The 25,180-nt window shown below is 40.1% G+C and overlaps 1 protein-coding gene across 5 annotated transcripts in view; it reads left to right on the forward strand.

Moving 5' to 3' along the window:
- Positions 1-25,180, forward strand: part of DMD (dystrophin) — an 851,798-nt gene that overhangs the window by 766,155 nt on the left and 60,463 nt on the right. For all 5 annotated transcript variants that reach the window (XM_054391265.1, XM_054391273.1, XM_054391280.1 and 2 more), the window contains 4 exons: positions 727-788; positions 12,730-12,804; positions 18,690-18,891; positions 22,554-22,639. In XM_054391265.1, coding sequence (XP_054247240.1) covers positions 727-788; positions 12,730-12,804; positions 18,690-18,891; positions 22,554-22,639 — 425 coding nt within the window. The remainder of the gene's footprint in view (positions 1-726; positions 789-12,729; positions 12,805-18,689; positions 18,892-22,553; positions 22,640-25,180) is intronic.

The raw sequence follows: 25,180 nt of genomic DNA on the forward strand, positions 1-25,180 counted from the left end.
TTAGCTTATCCCTGGCTTCCCAACAGCTCTGCTGCCTGACACTACATGGGGACCTCCAGTGCAAGGGAAAGGGACAGAGTGTCGGGAAACAAAAGGATTGGCAATAGTCTGTGCTGAAAGAAACCATCAATGTGGGGGGTACAACACAGTAACCTGAAAAGTGGTGTAAGCTGATGGTGGGTCAGTGGGCTGTTGCATAGGGATTTTAGTGCAGATGTGTGGACCAAAAGGAATGATTGCAGCCACTGCATTGGTTAGCTCTTGCCTGCCACATGGGAAAGCATTGAAAGAGCATGTAGGGGGAAGCAGGTCTAAAATACCACAGATCTCAGTATCTGGTCAGAGTTCCCATAAACAGTTTAAGAACTATGCCCTTTTAAATGTCTCCCCTCAAGTCTAGGGGAACTGGAGAATGATTTGCACAAAGCAATGAGTTTTTAAGAATTGATGGACATGCTTACAAATTGCTCAAAATATTATGACATATATGAATACTTGCTGTCTTTTTAATATTAGCTTTTAATTTTGTTTCTTGAGCCCATGCCTAAATGAAAGTCCTCCAAGTTAATGTCTCATGTTCAAGAAGACAAGACTGCTGCTGCTGAGAGCCCCTGCCAGGGCAGCTCAGGCTGTGGGTGTTGGTCTGGCGCAATGCTCTGATGTGCAACCTGGATCACTTGCTCTCTAGCAATTTTACCTTACTAGCTTTCATGTTTTATATTGCAGCCATGAGACGCAAACGACCTGCTGGGATCATCCCAAGATGACTGAGCTTTACCAGTCTTTAGGTAAGACATCATTTTTTTGTTTGGATGTTTTTTTGTTTTTGTTTTGTTTTGTTTTGGGGTTTTTTGTTTGTTGTCAATCATTAATTCTGAAGGCAAAGATTTCCAAAAGTAGTAAAAAAACAAAACAAAGTGAAAGTGAGAGGCAGTGCTTCTATCAAGGTTAAAGTTTTCTGCAAGGGAAATAGTTAAGATATGATAGCACATCTCAAACATGTAGTGGAAAAAATAACATTTCCTTTAGCACGTTTGAAATGTGCTGGATTTACGAAGTAATTTAGGTGCATTGTTGCAAGCTCTTACTGAAAGACTGGGACAGAAATAAAAAATAAAAAAAAAATCCTGGATCTTTTCACTGTCTAATCTACTACACAAAAGGCAGATGAAAAATCAAACTGAGCTGCTGTTAATGTTGACTTTTGAATGGTAGGAAGCCAATTGAAGCAATTTGCCAGACTGTGTTACCACTGCTTTATTTTTAAAGCACTTTCAATACTTCGAAGGCATGGCAGCTGTCATGATGTCATTTTGAATACCCAAATTGCATGCTTATTATGACTTCAGATGTGCCTCTCTGGCGGAGGTTTTTGTGGGTTTTTTTAAATTTTATTTTTTAGCAGCTTTGGATTTTACTAACAGAAGCACATCTCTAAGATAAAATAGGTCAATCCATGCTCTAGTATAGGCTGCTTGGCAGGCCATTTGATAGCTAACTCTTTGCTTTTAATGGTTCTGTTAATAAATAATAGAGGGTATAATAAAAATTAAGCTATTTCTCTAAAAGAAATATCTGTGAATATGCTGCATTCATAAAGGAGGTTGTGTCTGTATAGCACATGTACATAAACCAGCTTTAAATGAGCCAGCTTGAGCACTAGAGCAGTCAACTCTAGCAACCAGTGTAGGCTTATTTACCATGGTGAAAAATAGCTTAAATTACCTCCTGCTAAACTCTCCTTTAGCTGCTGAAAACAGTCTAATTATGCCATCTTAGTCTTTTTCAAGCTAACTCAGGTATCTCTATGATGCTCTGCAGTTAAAGGCATACCAAGAATATTTTAGAAAAGTGAGGGGTTTTTTTTTTCCTTATAGAATTAGCACTGTGGCAGCAATTTGTTTAAAAACTAACCAGAGTACAGCTCTGGTTATAAAAGGATATAAGATGTGTAAGTTGTTTAGGCTAACCAAATGCAAAAGCAGACAAGTATTGACTTGCCATTTAATTATAATGTATTACCCTGTTTGTCTTCTATATCTTTCTACTCTTAAAGTGAGTGGTTTAAGACATCCAGGACAAGTAGTAATTGCAAATGCAGACATCTCTTTAATGCAGGTAGATCTTCAAACAGTTCCCTGTTAATTGAACCACACTCTGACTCCATGGCCGTCTTTGATCCAGAGATTGAATGATATTTCTGACACTGTTGTTGGTCAGATCTGAAATCCTGTTGCAGCTGCTTTTCTTCTGGTATTTCCCTGTTTCAGCTAGAGTACTCCTGAATATCAGGAAGCGAAGAGATAATTATATGTAAGGAAGGAAAGCCTCTTGATGTGCTCACATCCACAGTTCAAAAGTTGTGTGATTGTTGAAGTCACTTTGCATTTAATTTAACTGAGTTTTATCACTGTAGGTATCATCCAAATGTCAAGAGGTTAACATACCCTTTTTTCTTACTGCATAAAGAGGGAATATGCTTAGGCAGATTTTGTTTCCTTTTCTTATAAAACCCTGCTGCTACCTTTTAAGAGCAAGGAGTATCCCAACAGGCAGTCCTTTTTCTGGCTAGTTTTACCTCTTTTGAGGTTGAGACCAAATCCTCATTAAAATGATACAGCTATTTTTTTTTTTAGCAAAAGATGTGTAATGTGCATTTTTATTAGTAAACTTAGATACTCATACATGTGTACAAAACAGATTAGACAAGGTGGTTCTTTGTGCACTGCCACATGGGGTGAAGCTTTGATAAAAGTGCTACTGAATAAGCTACCAATTTATTTTATTTTTGAATTGGGTGTATTCATCATTGCCTAACTCATACAAACTGCATAATACAAGCATAACCCGTTTAGTCTTGAAGAGAGCCCTTGATGTATTTTCAGTGCTTTGCTTTGCCTCAGGTCAAAACGGTAATAATGGGATGTTTGAAGTCTTTTCAGGATGTTCAGTAATATTTTATCTGAGAAGATATTATGAAAGTTGATTTTTATGTAGCATGCTCATTAGCTCCTACTATTTTTCCCACATTAGGATCCAAATTTTGCATCTCATTTGTGTGAAGAAGGTAATAAAAGAGCTGAGGAAGTATGTGTTCTTAAAATTTGGTAGAAAGTGTGAATTCTGCAAGCCAGGTAAATGCAAAACCAGAGAGACCACATCAATGCTGTCAAGAGTTCTCATTTTCCAACTCCTACGCTTAGCCGGTAGGGAATAATTGAGCTATGTGATGTCTCTCTCTATACATCCCAGGTACTGACTGATGTGCTGCCTTTCTGTAAATTTGCCCCACTTTGATTGGCACTAGTACATCATCATTTCCGAAGGGATCTTTATGTCTAATTTAAATTCTTACAAATTACATTAAGTGAAGGAGGAAGATGCAGCCTGGCACAAGGTAATACTCATCACCTGCCTGTGTCTTTGAGACACGAGAGAAACTTCTGTTAAAGCAAAAAAAAACCCAGAGTAATATTAGTTTTATTCTTCACATATCCAATTCACACACCTATAAATTGTAGCTCTTTTTTTTTATTATTAAAAAGAGATTAATTCCAAGTTTGCAGCTTACTGACCTCAGCTTTCTGTCTTTCCAAAGATGTTGAGGTGCTTGAAAGTGTGCAGAGAAGGGCAGCAAGGCTGGTGAGGGGTCTGGAGCACAAGAGTTATGAGAGGCTGAGGGTGTTTAGCCTGGAGAAGAGGAGGCTCAGGGGAGACCTTATTGCTCTCTACAACTACCTGAAAGGATGTCATAGCCAGGTGGTGTTTGGTCTCTTCTCCCAGGCAACCAGTGACAGAATGAGAGGACACAGTCTCAAGCTGCGCCTGGGGAAGTTTAGGCTGGAGGTGAGGAGAAAGTTCTTCACACAAAGAGTAATTGGCCAATGGAATGGGCTGCCCAGGGAGGTGGTGAAGTCATCGTCCCTGGAGGTGTTCAAAAAAGAAGACTAGATGAGGAACTTAGTGCCATGGTTTAATTGATTAGATGGTGTTGGGTGATAGGTTGGACTTAATGATCTCGAAGGTCTATTCCAGCCTGGTTAATTCTATGTGTGATTCTGTGATTCTATTTATACAAATGTAGCTAAACTTCTTAGGAGCGTTATTTGGTAGTAGTAAAAGAAGATTGGAACATGCTATGTATAGTTTTGTACCTTAGTGAGTGGTTGGTCCAGGAAGTAATGTATCCTGTCTTCCATAGGGACTGCATCAAGGGATGCAGAAAGAACCTATGGAAAGAAATACTACAGCAACCTGCTCATGAAGGAAGTATTCTCAAATTTTCTTTGAGCTCATTTGCAGAAACACAGAAATATGGCTGTTTATAAAGATGCTATTAATAATTATAAAATACTGGGTTTTTAAATAGGTTTGATTTTAAGATATTGAAATTCTTGTTCTTGGCTGCTTTTCATTATTATTTAAACAACGTAGCATTTTATTAGTTTTAATGAATCATCTACTCCTGACTCAAGTTGGGGAATTTTCATTCCCATAATTACTCACTCAATAAAAGTTATGACTACTTAAAGTCACATAATAAGCTGTTAGTATGAAATGACTTAATTGTTGCATAATGCTCAAATCAAAGTGACAACAGGTAGCTGCAACAGTCATAGAATGGTTTGGGTCCTCCAAAGGTCATCAACCCCCCTGCAGTGAGCAGGGACATCCTCCATTAGGTCAGGTGTATCCAGTAGATGTTGGTATCAATTAATTGAGAAGAAATTATATAAACTGAGTACATAACTAAAGAATAAATGCTGAAATATGAAAAGCAGTAAAAATCAGTGATGTGTGAGTCTCAAAGGTTCAAAGCCTGACAGACACCCCTGGGTTGTATTTACACCGTTATGAACCACTCCCAGTTTCTTCTAAATTCCCTCTGAAAGTCTTCAAAGTACCGAGAACTGCTCCAGCTGCTTTTCTTTCCAAAAGCAGTTCCCCTGAAGCAGCTCTGGTTTTTTGTTTTTTTTACACCCTTCTTCTACAACCCCCCTTTACAAATTTTCTCATCCTTCATAACAGCTCCAGGGCATCACTGAAATGAGAATTTGTTTTATTTCATTGTCCTGGAGAGTTCAAGGACCCATGGGTGAGGAGAGAGATGGAAAGAGCAGGAAAAAAAATGGTCTGGGACTGCTTAATTTTTTTTCAGATGATCTTTTGAAAGTGAACGTTTAAAGCCAGTCAGCTTAGCTCAGAATGATAGTACTTTGCCTTTAAGCTGGAAATGACTAACCTTGCAGTGATAGCTCAGGAGAACTTGGCCTGTCATGCTATGCTGTTAGTGTCTCTCTCCTCCAGCCTTCCTGTGTAATGTCACTACAGGCCTCCTCAAGGTGCATTAGTGTCACCGTGAACAGTAATTGCAGTAGCAGGGTGCAGTCAGAAATGTTGCCATGTGCATCTGTTTATCTCTCCTAACTCACCAAGGCAAGATGAGAGCATGAAAAACACCCTCACCCTTGCAGGCTGCAGTGCACTGGTGACAGCTTTCCAGTTAATTTGAAGGGATGGGGGACAGCTCTCTGTGGAGTACACAGAAGAAATGTCAGCATTGCTTAACACAAGGTGGGAGAATGCTGGAAAGTCCCTTTGAGTTCCTCTAGGCTTTCAGCAGCAGCTGCTGTGTTGATCTTGTGGCTGGCTGCTTTTGTGCAGCAAGGTGAGCTTCCAGCTCTGAATGGCTAAGGTGGGTAAACTTTATCGCCTTTTGGTTTGTGTAATTTGATTTGTCCTTCTGAAATGCTACCTGAAGAGCTCAAACTGCCCCTCTCTGCCATAAGAGTTTTTATGGCAAACTACAAAACCAGGTATTTAATAAGGTTCTGCTCACATCTCAACCCCATCATGGGGTGGAACTAAGGTGTACATCAAAGATGTTTTACACTTCTGGGTTTGCAGGATGAATAGAAGCCATTACATGCTAAAGCTAAAATCCTAAAGGTCATGTCAGTTGGTCTAGTTATTGGGATGCTGGCATATGCTGTGGTGTTCATCCACTTGGTCTAGTGTAATCAGCAGCATTTTGGTGCCCTGGGTACCTTCCACAAAGTAATTTGCAGAGAGACTCGCAGGTGGTTTAGTCAGGGGGCCAGGGTTAGTACAGCATGCCATGTTGCTTCAATTAGAGTGGTTAAGCTGTTTATCTATATGTATAAAAACACTGTTTACTGTTATTTATTCTCAAGGCAATGTAGATGATAGTATTAATTATAATAGAGTCAATGGCTGAGACTGGGTTGATATTAAGCCATGTTGCTTGATTAATCTCTTCCCTTTGTGCATTTGTCTCATTTGCATTTTGAAATTACAGTTTCTAAAGAGGCAATATATGTCACTGTAGGGCATCAATAAAAGATTTATATACAAGGCTTGGGCAGAGGAAGAAACTCAGCATTCTTATAAGCCAGGGATTTGCAGCTGTATTGAGCTGATGTGAGCCGAAGCCTCTTGAAGAGTCAGTGTGCTCTAAACGTCTGATGAAACATGAAAGTTTGGTAGCAGGTAGTGGAATTTGGTCTATTCAGGATTGTAAAGTAAACAGTTACTTAACCTCTGTTAGGCAGGCATTGTCAGAGACAACAGTGACATGTAATTCCCAAAACGGTTTGTCCACTGCAGGTAGTGTGTTTATGAACAGCTATATGAGCATGTCACAAGCTATGGTTGAGCAAGACTTTCAGATTTTGAGGTTTGTCACTGTAGGTTCACCTTTTTTTTTTTTTTTCTTTCAAACAAATGAGAATAAAAAAACAAACCAAAACCAACCCAATCCCTCCAAAAAAACCCAGACAAAAAACAAACAAACAAACAAAAAACTCCAAACCTTAAAACTCTGTAAATCTTAATCAAGTGAAGATGTTCGCTGGCCAGATTTTACTCTTGAGAGAGTTCTCACCTGAAGCACATGAACTGCTTTTGTTACTTTGGTGTCCAGACAGTAAGAAAATGTCTGTCCATAAAATCAAGTGAAATGGCTGTTTTGCTGCAATTAATTAAAGAAACAATTGTAACCATATTCACAATAATATAAATAAGAAGCCCTCTGTAAAATACCAAGTACTTTACAGGTAGATAAGACCTGAGATGCCTTCAGATTACATTGTGTGTGAGGCACACAAATTACATGAACAACCTTTGACAGAGGGTAGTATGGCCTATCCTGGAGCTTCTAAACACTCAATGAAATTATCTGCTGTAGAGGACAACACATTAAATGGAACATCCCAGTCATTCAGCACCCTTAGCAACTGTAGACAAGGATAATCCATTTAAGAGCCACCATGGAAAGCAGTTGAGTTACAACACTTTACTTAAAAGCTGTTGTCTGAGTTACAGATGTGACTACGTAAGAATAAAACCAAATATCCCTTCATGCTGGATGCTAAACCTTTTGTTAAATACATTCTTTTTAAGAACTCACTGTTGTTCTTATGTTTAGAATCATAGAATGGTTTGGGTTGGAAGGCGCCTCCAAAAGTCATCTAGTCCAACCCCACTCTTCAGTCAGCAGGGACAGCCTCAACTAGATCAGGTTGCCCAGAGCCTGTCAAGCCTCACCTTGAATATATCCAGGGATGGGACCTCAACTACCTGCCTGGGCAACCTGTTCCAGTGTTCTGTTATCCTTATGGTAAAGAACCTGTTCCTAACATCCAGCCTAAATTTACTCTTCTCTAGTTTGTTTGTTTGTTTGTTTTTAGTTGCTTACCAACAGTAAGACTCAAGGAGGATAAAAGGATGTGTTTTTCCTCTTAATATCCTAATATAAAACTTGGAATTTAACATGGAAGGATTTTTTTAAAAAAAAATAAACCTACAAGATGTTACTTGTTGATGCTGCATCAGGATTCAGTGGCACATTCTAGCAGGTGTTTCAGATTTGTAATAAATCACTGACCACTTTGTCCTAGGAGTGGTTTGGGTTTTTTTTTCATCTGATTGTTCACATAGCAGGATCTGCTATGTGTAATTACATCTATTTTTACAATACTGGAGAATCACAACATTGGAAAATGTGTGGATGAAGCTGTCTTAGCTGTTTTGAAGGAAGGACATAGCCCTTATGTTTTGAGGTCTCTTAACATGCAGAAAAGGTTAGGATTTAATTATTGGGTTGTCTTGCCATAGTTGTTCTGATTTGAGTTATTCCTGTCAGCAGTCTCAAGTCTCTTCATTAAAGCTGCATGTGTAATAAGAGCAGTAGTTCTTGTTTCATGTTATTTGTATGAATATGAATGAACATAAGAATATGAACATACTTGTAAATTGCAGGCACATGATGGACATGGAGGAAATCACTTTTCTAAATGTCTTTCTTCCTCCTGCATTGATTTTGATGAAGCAAAGGGAGGTACTTGTCATGTCTATAACGAAAAAAAGACAGCAATGAAAGGAGATAATTTCTGAGATGCTGATGCTTTAGCACCTTAAATTCCTTTTACCACAGCAGTGGGAGGGCTGCAGCAGGAAGATTGTGGAGAGGTCTTGCTGCTGTGTTGGTTGGAATTGTTTGTTGGAAGGCATCAGCTGTAAGCACCTCTTCTGTCTTATGGATTTTCTGTAATGTAATCTTAAATCCTCTCCCCTGGAAACATTTTTATTCCCTTGAACAGCCTTCATGGCTGAGTGATGGGAGAACTATGATTTCTCTTTGCTCTGGGATGTAAATATGAGTGTTACCACATACTCCTGTGTTGTCCTTTCCTCAGCCTGTCCTTTCCAGGGTCCAGGTGACCTCTTCCACTACACTGTTGTTTGAGACCATAAACAGATTATGCCCTTCAGCATTTACATTTTTTATTCACAGCTTGGAAATTACCCTCTGAGCCATGAAGCCTGGGAGTATCATTAAGTGACTTGCGGAAGAGTCACATACTTGAAGGGCTTTTTAGCCCTCTGACCACCTCATTTGGTTGATGAGACAGTACATACTTTCTAGGACTGGGAGGAAAGGGATGGAGGAAAGCTTGTGTAGTACACTGAGCTCTCTGACCTGCCCAAAAGATGATAAAAGCTCTGGAGTCAAGGCTTAGTGGATGCTGACTCTTTTAGTGAGCCCTTTGGGAGTGAAGATAGCATTCTCCCAGGCCCCAGGAAAGGGAAAAAAAAAAACACACCACGGGGAAGGAGGAATTACTGATGTTTCCGTGGGCCCTGGGAAGGTTGCTGCTGCATCCTCCCTCCTCCACATATTCCCAGCAGCAGCAGCTGGCTTGTAGCCAGGCAGTGCCTTTTGCTGCCTCATTTTAAGTCTCCTCCCACGTTGCTAATGGTGATGTTAACCTCCAACACTTCTGAGCCCAGTGACCACTTACACAAGCTTTCATTCTGTGTCTGTCTTCTGTAAATGGGGCCCTATAAAAGCAAGGGAAATGTATTGAACTCAGTTAGGAGACCTGGGCTCCCCTTTTTGCTCCACAGAGAGACCCATTTATTCCAGCAGTAGCTCTGAGGAAGGAAAGACACCACTGAAAGTTTTGTAGGAGTGAGGAGGGAAGAAAGCTAGATATTAAGATCCAGTGACCTTGAATGACTGTCACCACCTAGTGAGAGAGCTGTCCATCAGGAGCATGGAGGTGGTGGCATAACAAAGCAGGAGGTGAGCCAGGTGACACCAGGGACAGTAAATTGGCATGGGCTAATACTGATAACAGCAACGGTGGGAGTGGAGGCATTCAGTGCTTACGCTTGGCCTCAGCTCATAGGGCCAAAACATGGCATTGCTGCTGCTTTCCCAAACCCTGAGGTTAGGGCTCCAAAACTGGCTCCTGACATTGCTGTTGATCATTTACAGCAGATGCTTCTTTGTAGCAGTGTCATTAAGTGATAACAAGTTCAGTGTTTTTCACATGTGCAGGAAAATAGATGTGATCTTCAGCACTCTCAGGATTAAGTGTTTTTATGGATTGTATTTTCTGCCCTGATCCAAGCCTGAAATTAATATGTATTTCCTAATATTTCTTAAAATGTAGAAAAGCTTTCCCCCCCTGCCCTCCCCAGAATACTTGGGGAAAATTTAAGGAAGGCTTCTTCCTTTTATCAAATGCTACCCATGATGTAGTGTTTATTCTTTTTCCAGAAAATTTAAGGAAGGCTTCTTCATTTTACCAAATGCTACCCATGATGTAGTGTTTATTCCTTTTCCAGAAAATTTAAGGAAGGCTTCTTCATTTTATCAAATGCTACCCATGGTGTAGTGTTTATTCCTTTTCCAGAAAATTTAAGGAAGGCTTCTTCATTTTACCAAATGCTAGCCATGATCTAGCATTTATTCTTTTTCCAGAACACAAGTGCAGATTTACAACAAGGGTACAAAGTGTGACTTTAGTCACGGTGTGTTTGTGCGAGGCTGCTTTATTTATTTCCCTTCAGGACAAATTAAATTGCTCACTGTGTCCCACACCACATTAAGGCTTGTGGACCTGTTGGGATGATCATGAGAGAAGGATCTGGCAGAAAGAATACACAGGAGAACTGCCTGTTAAAAAGGTGTATGGAACTTTGCAAAGAAAAAGAAATGATACACAAAGCTGAAACTTTCTCTTCTGTGTTAAGATGTGTTTTAGAAACATTCCAAAGCTTTTATTAAGGTGTACAAAACTACTGAGTTACCAAACCTCAAATTACTCATTCAGAACAGCTTAATTAAAATTAGTGTAATTGAGACTATATTCCCTCTGTTACCTATACCTGTACAGCACTGTGAATCATATTAGGTTAGTTATACCTAAGCTTCCACATTACAAACAACTTTATAGCACCTTAGTGCGTATGCCAGCAAGGAACTACTTTGTATTTGACTTTTATTCATCATACTCTTTCTCTAAAAGTCTGCCAGACTTAGAGGTAGCTTATTGGGCTGAATAGAGCTTTTTTGGTTTTTTTTCCTGAGCCAGTATATGTTTGGTTTTTTAAGCCTTCTTTCTGTATTTACACAGTAGTTTACATTTTCCAAATGCTTTCCCATCATTAACTCCTTAGGCCCCATGGGTTTCATCAGTAAATTAAACACATTCAGCAGTGTTGCCAGGAGCTGAAAACTGCCTGGCACAAACAGTCCCTTTCTGTGCTAGAAACTCCTTAAATTACAAGATGCCAACTGATCTGTTGGGAATGGTCCCTAAACTGCCCTGGAGTGTCTGTGCCCAGGAATTAGTTGGGTATGTGACAGGGCCAAAAGCATGCCAGCAGCAGCCTGGTTCCTCTGCACTGGGGGTGACCGTGCTGTAGCATACAGAGTTGTCTGTTCTGCAGTTCCAGTACCACTGCCCTGTAGCGTACCTGGGAGGTAGTGGTAGTGCCACATGGGAAACAGCACTGGTTCACAGACTTGCTTACCCTCTTTGGAGGTACCAGTTTGAAGCTGCACATGGTTAGCTTTGGCATCTACTGCTGATCTCTTTGACTAAACAAAAGCCCTTTGCCAGGCTTGCTCACTGACTCCTGTATCCCGAGTTTGATTCGAGTAATGCAAGTAGTGGTTTATCTGTACTGTAGTGCCAAGTCTGGTTGTAAATGATGAATCAACCAGTGTGCTGGTACTGATGGCAGCAATTCAGCCACAGTAGTTTGAGCCTCACTTTTAGTGAATTTTGTCTTTGTTCTTGCTGTAAATAGGGTTTGCCCAAGGCTCCCTGCAACAAAGTCAGGGACAAGATCAGAATAAGTGCATCTTCCTCAGTATGGATTCACAGAAGGGAAATATGCAAATGCAGTTTCCTCGATAGATTTGGTCCAAGACAACTCATTTCAGTTTTGTCATGTTCACTGCTTAGACTACAGACCAGGTGCTGTACCTTTCTTTGGAGATCACCAGAATTTGGTGATGAACAATGTCCATGTAGACAGTACTAAGCCTCCCACGCACTGAGAGGCTGCTCTGTTCTGGTGTGGTGTAAGTGGTTTGGTGTGTGGCCTGCCTTGTCTCTGTAATGTTGTCCAGTTTGATGTGTGCCCTGCCCTGTCTCCGTAGTGTCCCTCAAGGTTTACAAGCTGTGGTTAAACTGTTCCTGGGGACTTGTGATGATGTCCTGATTTTGTTAACTGTGTGAGAAGAAAGGCTTTAGGAAAAATTGCACCATGTCACATGTTCCTAGCTGGGTACCAATCTCTATTGTGTTGCCACAGCTGAGCGGCTCTCCACCATTTCAGAGGTGGGAACCTGGAAGCTGACCTGACTGGGTGAGTTGGCTTCTCTCCATTTCAGGACACGGCTGATAGCTGCTTAGGTGGAAAGCACAAAAGTTTCATTGTTGTGTTTTTTTTTTTTTTTTTTTTCCCAGTTTTCTTTTTTTAGCAGTAGCTGAGAGTCACCTGTTTTTTCCTGGGCAGAGCTCTTCTCTTGGGACTGCCTGTACAGAGCCTGGCTGGTACATCGGGCAGGCAAGGAGGAATTTCAGGTTCTTATCTCTCTCTCAGTGCCTGCGGTGTGAAAGGCTGCGGTATTTTCAGACAACTGCTGCAGTTACTGATGTTGCCCTTTCAAGTGCTCTCGGGTTCTATGCCTTTGAAAGAAAGGAAGTAATGTTTTAGGACTCAGTGTTTTTCTTTTGGATGATTGTCAAGGTTTGAGGGCTTTTGCTTAGTGAAGAGTTTCTAACTTTTTTTTTCCCCTCTCTGTTCTTCTAGCCAACAAGTGTAATCTTCTAGTTCAACCTAACAACCTCTTTGTCAGTCTGCTTATTTCTAAAGTTTAAAGCTGATAATGTGTTCTCCCTACAGCTGACCTGAACAACGTCAGGTTCTCGGCATATAGGACCGCCATGAAACTCCGCAGACTGCAGAAAGCTCTCTGCTGTAAGTATGTGCCTGTGCCTCACCCCTTGCTGGGAAGACTTTGACCAGTGCACAAGTGAAGTGTATTTGCAGCTTTGAGAAGCAGAAAACACTCCCCCACATAATCCAGCCTCTACTTGGTGCATGGAAACCGCTTGCCTGAAGGGTGTTCTGCTGCCACCGGTTTGCAGGTTCCTAATGAAATCAAAGTGCTGGGTGGTCTGCAGTTCTGTCCCTTTTAAGACAGGAGTGGTTCAGAAACAAAGCTAACATCCCCTACATATTTCTTATCTTTGTACTCTTTAGCCAGATATTTTCACTCTGCACATTGCTGGAGCCACATCCTTTGTCAGCAATAGCCCCAGACCAAAGGAACAGGATTGTAGTATATTGGGAACAGTCAGAGTTCAGGTGAAAAAATCACTCCAGAAGTGAAGTTGCTCATGGTTTGTGAAGTTGAATCTTGAACCCTGAGGGGCTGTTGCCTTTAAATGAGATCATCACAATAAACATTTAGCTTAGTTTTTCCCCAGCTTTTGGTTATGTTCAAAAGTCTCTCATCAGCCATAGATTAGTGACATGCATGTTCTAACATTTTAATTTGCTCAAGTGGTGTATGATATTCTACCTGTCACTGGAGTTACATTTACTCTTCATCTTATTGTAACCTTGGTATCTAAATAATTTGCTTGTAGTTTTCTTCTTAGGCCAATCTGTTGCCAAAGCAAGCAGTTTATTAGGTGGTACAGTTTGGGGATGTTATTAGAATATTGTAGCATTTAGAGTTTGGCATTTAATTGCAGGGTTAAATTTCTGACAGAGTTGCAAATGTCTCAGCTGTTGATTTATCTCGACTTTGGATTTGTGCTCACATGCTTTCTGGAACTGTGTCAAACCTCAGTATTATTTAGCATGTTTACTTTTAGGCTTTTAAGCATGGGTCAATTCCACCAGTGAATAGACTTAAATTCTGAATTCATAAAACCATAGGAACTAATTCTTTTTATCAAAAAAAGGAAAAAAGACAAACAGAAAGTTAGTAACATAATGAAATATTTTAACATGAATGTATTGACAAAGAATGAATTGATGATGGTCAGAAAGACAACCATCTTTTCATGGCACAGCATCCTGCCTGTGGAAAGGTAGTGTAAAGAAACTGGAGTGACATGCAGTGAAAAGCATTCACAATCAGTGCAGCACTGAAGTAAGGAACTAAAATTTTGGAAATGGCAGGCTTCTCTAGCTGGCAGTGCCCAGGTGTAACCTGTAACAGGTTCTTATGGCCAAAAGTGCAAACCTTTGCATTCTGTTTTACCTGTACTTCTCTGATTCTTACCACTGAACAACTGTAGGTTCATCTTAGGCTTTGCAGGGTGGAATTGTAATTGTGCACTGAAGTCAGTTTCATCTCTCAAGGTTACATGTAGGTAGATTTTCGGAGAATGGATGTTTCCAGAGACATGCACTGGCGCTTACACTGATTACTTCAGCACATTCTTCATACTTGTATCTAAGGAGAAGTATTTAAGGAATTTGGTTAGCAGTCTTTGTTCTTACAAATATAATTCCTTGGAGACACCATCATTGTATTTGTGTATTCTTTGATTTCAATGTTGCTTGTGAACTCAGTTTAATTAGATCGTATTTAAAAAAAAAATACAACTCATTACAAAATTCTTTTTCTACAGTTGAGCACTAGTAGAAATAGAGCACAGAGCTGGGTTTCAGGGCTCCTCTGCATAGTCAAAAATCCCTAATTTCAGCTCTTGCTTTTAAATTGCAGGAGTTTAAATATATATATATACGTGTGTGTCTGTGTGTGCGTATATTCTTTTCTGTAAGCTTGATAAAAAGCAGAGCAGTTTTGTCTACTGAGGAGCATTCCGAAGATGTGTGCACAATAGAAAGCCCACAGAAGTCAAGGTACAGCCTGTTTCTTGCTGGCAAGAATAGAAACACTTTTTCAAATGAACTATACTTAGACTTCAGTTCTTTTCAATTTGAAGATCAGCCAATGAACATTAAGACACTAAGATATAAAACCTAAAGAAGAATATGGAAAATGGTAATCCTTATAAATGCTTGTGCATTGTGTTACCATAGAATCTAGTGTGTGGCTCTGTCATCCTAGCTTTTGAAATTATTGTTGGCATGCCCAGTGCAACTTTGCACTTTTTTTTTTTTTTTTATTTTAATGTATGGCTTCCTTTCATAGTCACATCAAAGCATGATGACTTTCTTGTTTCGCTACTTTTAAAAAGATCTGATCTTCAAGTGCAAACCACATCTGAACATTGTCATGTCAATAAAATAAGGTGCATTTGCAGCCTTTTCATGGAGATGCAGCAAAAAACAAATATTCAAGGACTTCTGCTAGGATGCTTTTTATCCTTGAATTTTATGCAGTCTAAATGTAATTTTTTTAAGTATTAGCCAACAGCAACAGATTACAGAGGGGACGATCCTGCATTCTGGGAACACCGTTAATTATTTTTATCGCTAGCTGTATTGTGAGATTTCCCTAAGTTCAGTACATTCAATTGTAGCCTCATAGTTGTCATTTCTGTCCTTCAACTAGTTAGTTATTCCAGGGCATATTTGATGCTTTTCCTGCAGTCTGGCCACAGGTTGGTGACCAAACAGCCTAACTTTTTTTCCCTCTTGCTTTATAGATGTCAAAATAAGCTAGCAGCTACTGCTCAAGCGAATTTTGGAGTCAGTTTTGGCATTTTAAATATAAAAGAACAAAAGAGTGGCAGAAAACCCACAGCAAGAACAAAGCATAAAGTTGTGTGGTTTGTTTCAATTAAAGCTTTGCAAATCTCTGAATGATGATGAATGTACCTCTTCAATACATACCCAGCTGTTGAGACTTGTCTTTTGAAAGTCTGACATTCATGGGACCTTCATGTTTACTTTCAGAAAAGAAATAGGCAATTCCTGTTTCTGGGGGAGGATTCCCTTACATTTCTTTAATCTTGGTGGGAAAGGTGCAGGAGGAGCTTAATGTGGTGAAGGCCAGAGCCATGCTTCTTCCTATAAAGCAGAGGGTGGTGGCAAGCACTTTTTGCTTATCATAAGATGAGCATGTGTTTATTAACTTCAAGATAGGACAGAAGGTTGGTGAAGAGCAGAGTGAAAGGTTTTTTAGAAGTTGCTCCTTATTAGTGGGAAAAGCTTTCACAAAGTGGAATGACCCTTGTTTAGCAGAAGCTGCATATATAATTAAGCTGCCACTCAGATGCCTGAGGGGTTCATTTAATTACCATTGATTCATAGTCTCAAAGGAGCTGAGAGTTTGGCCTGAAGCTTGGAGTTAAAGGTGTTGTGAAGGCAGAGCACTATTTGCAATTTGAATAATAAATTATTACAAGAGAAGCATCCTTCTGAGACTCCAAGGAATGAGTCTGATAAATATATATTTTTTTCCAGGATATAACACTGACCTTAGAATAGCTGTATTTTTTATGCTACTATGTTAAACATAATATTCCAGAATATTTTCTTTTAACAAATACCTTAAAAAAAAGTCAAATTCCAGTAAAACTCTTCACAAAACCACAGATTCAGAGTTAAATGTCTTGGTGTGATAATGGGAGTAGCATTCCAAGCTTTCATTATTCACTCTACTACTGAGTAAGTCAGGCCCACAGGATGGAAATTTTCAGAAGTGCTTAAGGGATTTGCCAGCAGAAGTCCCTATTGATTTCCAATGAAATCCTGAAATTCTTTTGGCAATTATGAAATCCCAGCAGGCAGTCCATGCAGCATTAGCAAGCAGCCCTGTGTTCAACTAAAGTAATTTTCATCTCCACTAGGACATCAAAGGGTCAGTTCATCCCTGGTAAAATAGCATACTCAAGTGTGAATTTGGCAACTATGCCCTTAAGCTGGATCAAGTTCTGAAAAAAATCATGTCTGGTGTTCTGCATTTAGCCTCTGCACAATTATTAATATTTTTTTTGCTGACATTACCAAGAGATCACAGAACCATGGAATGTTAGGGTTTGGAAGTGACCACCAGAGATTACCGAGTCCAACCTCAACAGGCTACTCAGGGGGGTTGTGGAGTTTCCTTCTCTGGAGATATTCAAGACCCACCTGGATAAGTTCCTGTGTGATCTGGTATAGGTGATCCTGCTCTGGACTGGATGATCTCTTGAGGTCCCTTCCAGCCCCTAACATTCTGTGATTCTGTGAACCTCCCTGCCAAAGCAGGATCACCTAGGGCAGGATGAACAGGAATGCATCCAGGTGGGTTTTAGAAGTCTCCAAAGGAGACTCCAGAAGCTCTTTGGGCAGCCTGTGCCAGTGCTCTGTCACCCTCACCATATAGAAACTTCCTCTCATGTTGAGGTGGAGCCTCCTGCATTCTATCTTATAATCCCTGTTCCCTGTCCTATCACTTAGCACCACCAAAAAGATCCTGGCACCTTCACTTGGACACCCACCCCTCAGATATTTGTAGTCATTGATAAAGATCCTCTCTCAGCCTTCTCTTCTCGGGACTAAACAGCCCCAGGTCTCTCAGTCTTTATTCATAGTGGAGATGTCCAAGTCCTGCAATCATCCTCATAGCTCTCCATGGGACTCTCTGCAGCAGATCCCTGTTTCTCTTGAACCAGGGAGCCCAAAACTGGACACAGTATTCCAGGTGTGGTCTCACCAACTAAGATGTTGCTTACTATGACTCACAATTTTATTCCAGTGAGAAAAAAAATGATCCTGCACTTGGGTCAGTTCATCTCCCACTTTTGTGACAAATTTTGTGGATGATTTTGGGCAGTTCGTTTTGGGCCAGATGCTACTCCATTGGGTCATGTTGAATCACGCTGCACTTTGTGACTGCTCGTGTTATGAGCATCAAGCTTTGATGTCCCCATTACTCACCCCCTGGAAATTCACTGCAAGGGATTACGAAGGGTTTTCATTTGGTAACAGGAAGATCTGCATCAATAGTCTCATGTTTTGTGATTTCTTTTGTTCTTATTCCCATTTTACTTTGTAAACCACCGTCCTGCAACTCTCTGATTTGGTGTCCCAAAAATTGTGATTGTTCTGTTGATGTTACTGTGGAGACTCAAAGCTGAGAAAGGGAAGTTCTATTTTGCCTTGGACATCCAAATTTCAAAATGCAACTGACTTAAATTGGAATGAAAATCAGTATTTTTAAAAGTCCATGACAAGCACCATATTAACTGATAAGTTTAAATGTCTCTCTGTCATGTCGTAGAGGTAGTTATAAATGTAAATGCTCTGCAGAGTTAAAAATGGATGAATTTTATTAATAAATATTGAAAGAGGTAATTTGATATTTCTGGAAACTTCTTTTGCCTGTTCTCACCAGAGGAAAAGTAACAAGCAGGGTTAATCCTGGTTCAGCTATGATTTGTTTGCATATTCCTTATGGAGTTTTGTTCAGTTAGGATTGCTGGACTTCTGTGGAAAATGGACAGCATGTCTCAGGAAAGCTGGTGGCATGTACTATGTTTAGAGCATATTTGCTGAATATAGTAGTCAAATATTAACTTATCTGTAGGAACATAAAACATGAAATGAGCAATTTTCACTTCCATACTAATGTATGTGTAAAATTTCTATAGGATATGAATAGCATAATAGGTACTTTACAACTAAAAAGGAACAAAATTTCACTTTTATAAACACTACCTTCTAAGACTACAGCTGAGTAAACACTGCACCTGTAGGAGTCTTGAAACCAGTCTTGCATGTGACTTTCAGAGGATGTAAAATGTCCTCTGACCAGTCATAAAAGCCAAGTAAATTGTTCTGTTGTCTTTTTGGTGTGTGTAATCCAACCAGGCTTTCTCACTCTTTATTGTGGGTTTGTTTGTTGTTTGTTTTTTTTTTTTTTTTTTTTTTTTTTGATCACATTTTAACAGTGGATCTTCTGAGTCTGTCTGCTGCATGTGATGCCTTGGACCAGCACAACCTCAAACAAAATGACCAGCCGATGGATATCCTGCAGATCATTAATTGCTTGACTACCATTTATGATCGCCTGGAACAAGAGCACAATAACCTGGTCAACGTTCCTCTCTGCGTGGACATGTGCCTCAACTGGCTGCTGAATGTCTATGACACGTATGTATGGTGCTCCGAGCGTGGGGTGCTCAGGAGCTTTCCCAGCAGCACAAGGAGGAGAGGGCAGGGGTAACAACCTGTTTGCCCTGTTATGAAATGAATGCCTTGAAACTGAAATCAGCCAGTTGAAGTGAAAGTTTAATAAACCTGATGGTCTAATGCCTGCATTTAACTGAATCAATACAGCCCTTGGTTAGGCTTACAATCCTAGCTTTATTAAGCTAAGCAATGAGTGCTGGAAGAGAGAACTTTTTAAACAGGTTTTTGTGTTGAGAGCAATTCTGGGGGACAGCATGTCCTCAGTAGGCCACAGCTTTACATGGTTTTTTTAGATGTATTTGAATAAATTCAAGAGAGTTATCAAGAAGGAAGAGTATCAACACTATTGTATAGCCTCTTGCATGTCTGTACTTCTGGATGTTAAACCTTTACAGAGCTGTCCATTTTTTCTAGCTTTCAATCTATAACTCTGCTTCAAAGATGGAAGAATCACAGAAACATTCAGGTTGGAAAAGACCCTCAGGATCACCAAGTCCAACCAATAACCCTTACTGCCCAAGGTTCACCCCTAAACCATATCCCCAGGCACCAGATTTAAACACGTCCAAGGTTGGTGACTCAACCACCTCCCTGGGCAGCCCATTCCAATGCCTGACCACTCTTGCTGTGAATTTTTTTTTCCTAATATCCAGTTTAAACCTACCCAGCTGCAGCTTGAGGCTGTTCCCTCTTGTTCTCTCACTAATAATATGGAAGAAGAAGTTCATCTGTTCTAATGTCCTTACTACCCACAGCAGTCAGATTTCAGAAAAACTTTATGTAAAATTTCGTTTTAAAAAGTGTATCTATATGCATTGATAAAACAGAGTAAATTTACCTTAGAAAAATTTAAGTATTCCTGTTCAGTGGATAAATGATGTTGCTCATAATGCACAGGCAAGTTCCCACACAGGTTTGTAGGCTAATTTAAGAGTACTCCATCATTTTTATATTTGGTGAATGTAATGAAAAAAAAAAAAGTCAATGGAAGTCTTTATTTGTGTTTTGAAGGTTCTTATCAGCCACTTTCAGCCACACACACTCATTGCTGTAGCAGAATAAACATTTATGTTTAGAAATGGAAGGAAGGTCAATTATTATATTTGTATTGACATTTTGAGCCCTATGGAAGTGCTATAACATTGTTCTTCCATCCAGTCTTTGTGACAGCACTGAAGTTTTTATGACCACATACCAAAAAAAGTCCACATTTTTTACAGGGTCCATTCCTGCAGAATCACCTCCAATAAGCCTATTGCTTATAACAACCTCTGCAACTGCTGCAGTGTCCTGTGAGGTGGATTACCTAGATTACATTATATTTTTGTGTAGTGTACTGGTGGTAGGGAATGGGGCTATATTCATTTAAGAGCCAGATTTTATTACTTTAATCTACTTTGGCTTCCACAGAACTCTGATTCATTTCTGAATTATCATCAGCTATAAATAACGTATAAACAAAGATACCCAGTTAGCCAAAATCAGAAAAGATGTCCCAGGAATGTTAATCCAGATCAGCCATGTTAAGAGCAGAGAGGGAAATAAAGGTCATTCCTCAGGTTGCTCCTGGGCTGGACTGTCCAGTTTAGATTTGCTGTGTCCAGTCGAGTTTTCTCTGTGTTGCACTGTGCTGAAAATACAACATTAGAAATTATAATTGGCTGCCTCCAGGCAATTCCCTAGGTATGTGAGGGAACTGTATATTGCAGGGCACAATGAAACAGGGAGGTGTTTTATGTGTGAGGAAAGCTCAGAGCTATTTTGCTGAAATTCAGGTTTGAATTACGCTGGTAAGAGAGGTGACCTTGGGGGTTACATGTGTTTAGTTTTCATTGTAAACTTAATAGGCAGAGATCAACCGAAGTGCATAGAAGTACTGGAGACATTTAATTAAATGTACTGAATCTGTACTTTTCTTATAATTGAAAACTGTCATTTGTAAAGATACTAATCAAATTCACACTCAATGACTGATCTAATTATGGGCACAGCTCTGCAAATCTAACACGTTTCAGATTATTTTTTTTTTCAATTGATCAGTCACTCATGCTTATTTGCAGTAGCATGCTAAATTACTGGTTTGACTTGGGTGGAGAGGAGAGTGAACTGTACAACTTAGGATTTGTGCAAGTTTCAATTTAATATGCCTTGCAGGGAAATCATCATTTGACATTCTTCTCCTGTATAATTTGCATGAGCCTGGTATTCATCAGCAGGAGTTTCTTAGGGCACAGATGATAATTAATTTGGAGAAGATTTGAGGGAGAGGAATAAGAGGAGTGGAGTGTGGAGAGCATAGGTAAACAACAAATGCTTACTCTTGATGGAAAAGACCATGATTTTTAGTATAAGATTGCAAATTCTAAATCTGGCTTTGTCCGTCAGTTTCCATCTGCATCTTTGATAGTGTTGGCAGGGGAGATGAGTGTGTGAATGAACACCAGCACTTTTATAGGATTAAGAAGACAACATGCATCCATGCATCTGTGCCAAACAGTGCAGCCTGGTGCATGGCTATGGCATACCTGTACCTGATTTATCTTATTCCTAGTGGTGTTCTTACTGGGGATTCTTCAACACTTGATGAGGCTCTGTTTCAAAAATGTTGGGTTCAGGCACAGGCTTCCTACGTTGTGTATGCCTTTATTTGCAATAGATGTTATATACTTGAAATGTTATGAGAAATTAAAAGTCATTGGGGAAGCCAGCAACTGGAATTAAATTGAGCTAAGCCAGATGACTGAGAGGAGATGTGAAGGTTTGTCATTGCATGCCCTGCAGCACAGAGGAAGACTTTTTTTTTTTCTCACAGTCATGTTAGGAAAAAAAAAAGTGACAGCACAGGCACATTACAAGGCAGGAGTGAGCGTGAGGGGAAATCTGACCAGAGGGAGCTTGGGTAGTGATGTGGAGCATACCAGCCCCTTGGCACTGTGCAGGGCAGGTTTGAGTACTGCAAAGAGGAGCTCAGAAACCACTCCGTGTTGTTGATGGCATAACCACACAACCTGCCTGCCTTCTCGTGATTTTTAGGCAGCTTCATCATTCACCTGAATGTCTTACCAGTGCCTCCATTGCTGCACACTGTGAGCAGAGGCTGCTTTTTTATGCTTAGCTCCCTGTTGCCTTCTCAAACAAGGCAGGGCAGGGCTGACAGTAAGCAAAGACTTTGTAAAAAGAGCTGCTACATTGCATTTCTAACGAAAGTGAAGCTGTATTGTCTTTGGCAATAGGGATGGTTTACTGCTCTGTCCAAGACTTCATCTTCTCTGAGAGTATCTCAGCAGTAGTTCATAGGGAAACCTGTTCAAATAAACATAGGGTAAAGATACTTGGCTCTCACTTCTGTCACAGAAATAGAGATGAGTGACTATTTCCAAATGAGAGTGTTTCTGGTAGAATTGATGCAACACCCAAGCCAAGTCAGCTATGCCTGTGAAGCCATAAGCATATTTTATAATTTGCTTCTAGCTTGCCTAATAACCAGCCAAGGTGTGCTATGCAGCATGATTCTCTGTGGGACTTTGTTTATGGTGACTACAGTACTGCAGTGAACTTTGTTGTAGTAAACAAAGGATGCCATGAACGGACAAATTAATCAGCTGGTGTTTCTTTTTCATTAGGGGTCGAACAGGAAGGATCCGGGTCTTATCTTTCAAAACTGGTGTTGTATCCCTTTGTAAAGCACACCTGGAAGATAAATATAGATGTAAGTCAGTGTAATTCTTTTCATTTTACTTTATGGTTATATTCTGATTTTATTCCTTCTGTCTATTGCATAAACATTTAATTAGCATACAAAGGCATTCCTCTTTAGATAGTTCAGCTGCAAAGTGTGTTCATTTGCTCCACTTTGTATTTTTAAGTTGCTTCTTCAGTGTGTTTTTAGGTAGTTTAGCACAGCAGTTCCCAAACTTTTTTTGTTTGCACTTTTCTGAGCTTGTACCCCAATAGATGTGTATTTATTTACAAGCTATATACATATAGAATCATGGAATGGTCTGGCTTGGAAGGGACCTCCAAAGGTCATCTAGTCCAACCCCACTCTTCAGTCATCAAGGGCATCCTCAACTAGATCAGGTTGCCCAGAGCCCTGTTGAGCCTCACCTTGAGTATCTCCAGGGATGGGGCCTCAACCACTTCCCTGGGCAACCTGTTCCAGGGTTCCACCACCCTCATAGTAAAGAATCTCTTCCTAACATCCAATCTAAATTGCCCTTCTCTAGTTTGAAGCCATTGCCCCTCATCCTATCACCACAGGCCTTTGTAAACAGTCCCTCTCCATCCTTCTTGTAGGCTTCCTTCAGGTACTGGAAGGTTGTTGTTAGGTCTCCCCAGAGCCTTCCCTTCTCCAGGCTGAACAATCCCAGTACCACTGTACTGTTACATGCACTATAAAACATTTTTTAAAAGGAAATCAAAAAGGATGCAGTTAAAGATGAAATTAACACTATTTTTTAAATGGAAAATTTAACTTAATAACAGTACAAACAATATTTTCTTACTCTGACTTAATGGATTTTCTTGCACACTTTCTGGGGTACAAGAACCTCTATTTAGAGACCACTACTTTAGCACACCTTAGTACACAAAAATGCATGTTACAGGACACCATTTTTAAAATACAGTAACTTTTTAAGATGTTTTTCACAGTGTAGTCACAGAATCACAGAGTATATCTGGTTGGAAGAGACCTCAAAGATCATCCAGTCCAACCCTTGACTCAGCACTGAAGGGTCAACACTAAGCCATGTCCCTAAATGCCAGGCCCACACACCACTTGAACACCCCCAGGGACAGTGACTCCACCACTGCTCTGTGCAGACCATTCCAGTGTTTGATAACCCTTTCAGTGAAGAAATATTTCCTAACATCCAGCCTGAACCCTGCCCCAGTGCAGCTGGTAACTGTTTCCTGAAGTCCTGTTGCTTGTCATCAAGGAGAAGATGGTCTCCTCCTTGCTCTGACCTCCCTTCCAGTAGTTGTAGAGGGCAATGAGGTCTCCCTTCAGCCTCCTCTTCTCTAGTCAAGGTCTCATTTGTACTGTGTTTAAATATAGTTGGCATCTTTATTATATATTTAAAGGCATGCACATTTTTTATATTTTAATACATGAAAACTTGAAATACTTGAAAAAAGTCCACTTGAAGTTTCAGTTTTATCTTATTAATTAATCATTCATTAGTGAGGCTAGGATCCAGAAAAGAACTACTCATAAAGAGTAGTTCTCAGGAGTAACTTTCTGGTTAACTGGTATCACTCATGAATGCATTTGAAAAAAACACACAAACAAAACAAAATAAAACCAAAAAAATCCCCACCCAAAACAAAAACCAAACAAAACACTAAAAAATCAACCTTTGGGTTTTGACCCAGCACTGCTTTTGTCAGTTGCTATTATTCTATTCTTCTACTAATGAAAGCTGAAGAACACTAAAGAGATAACAGACAGTGCCAGCAAAGAGGTTTGTGCATGACTATGTATAATTGGATCAGATTTTAGGGCAGTCACTATCAATGTCACAGTTTAGCTCTCCAGATGTTTCATGTGGGTGTTGTGAAAAAAATATTCAGAAGATCTTTTAAGAAAATGACTCAGTACAGTCATTTTTCAAAATTATATTTCATTGAGGATTATCCAAGTTATAAAGGAAAGCATTTATTCGTATTTTATAGTCTCCTGTGTGTGTGCATGGTAATGCACAATCTCCTGTTTTAAGGTTGTAGAGCACCTAATGTTTTCATAATGAGGGAAGTGACAGCTGAATTTGTGGGAGAGGAAGGAATTGTCTCTGCCAGGCTGTGCTCTGGTTTCGCCATCCATGCTGAAGTTGTACAGGATCACAGGATCAGAGGCTGTTACAGGTTGGAAGGGGTTGGAGATTATTGAGTCCAACCCCCTGCCAGAGCAGGACCATAAGATCTAGTACAGGTCACACAGGAACACATCCAGATGGGTCTTGAAAGTCTCCAGAGAAGGAGACTGCACAAACTCTCTGGAGAGCAGCCTGTTCCAGTGCTTCATGCCCCTTACAGTGAAGAAGTTCCTCCTCACGGAACCTCTGGTGCTGTAGTTTATATCCATTGCCCCTTGTCCTATCACAGGGTTCAACTGAGCAGAGCCTGTCCCCTCCCTCTTGACACCCAACCCTCATATATTTATATATATTTATTAAATAAGCTCTCAGTCGTCTCTTCTCTGGACCAAAAAGCCCCAGGGCTCTCAGTCTTTCCTCATAATGCAGTATTC

This window comes from Indicator indicator, chromosome 1, assembly GCF_027791375.1.
Source record: "Indicator indicator isolate 239-I01 chromosome 1, UM_Iind_1.1, whole genome shotgun sequence".
Taxonomy (NCBI): Eukaryota; Metazoa; Chordata; class Aves; order Piciformes; family Indicatoridae; genus Indicator; species Indicator indicator.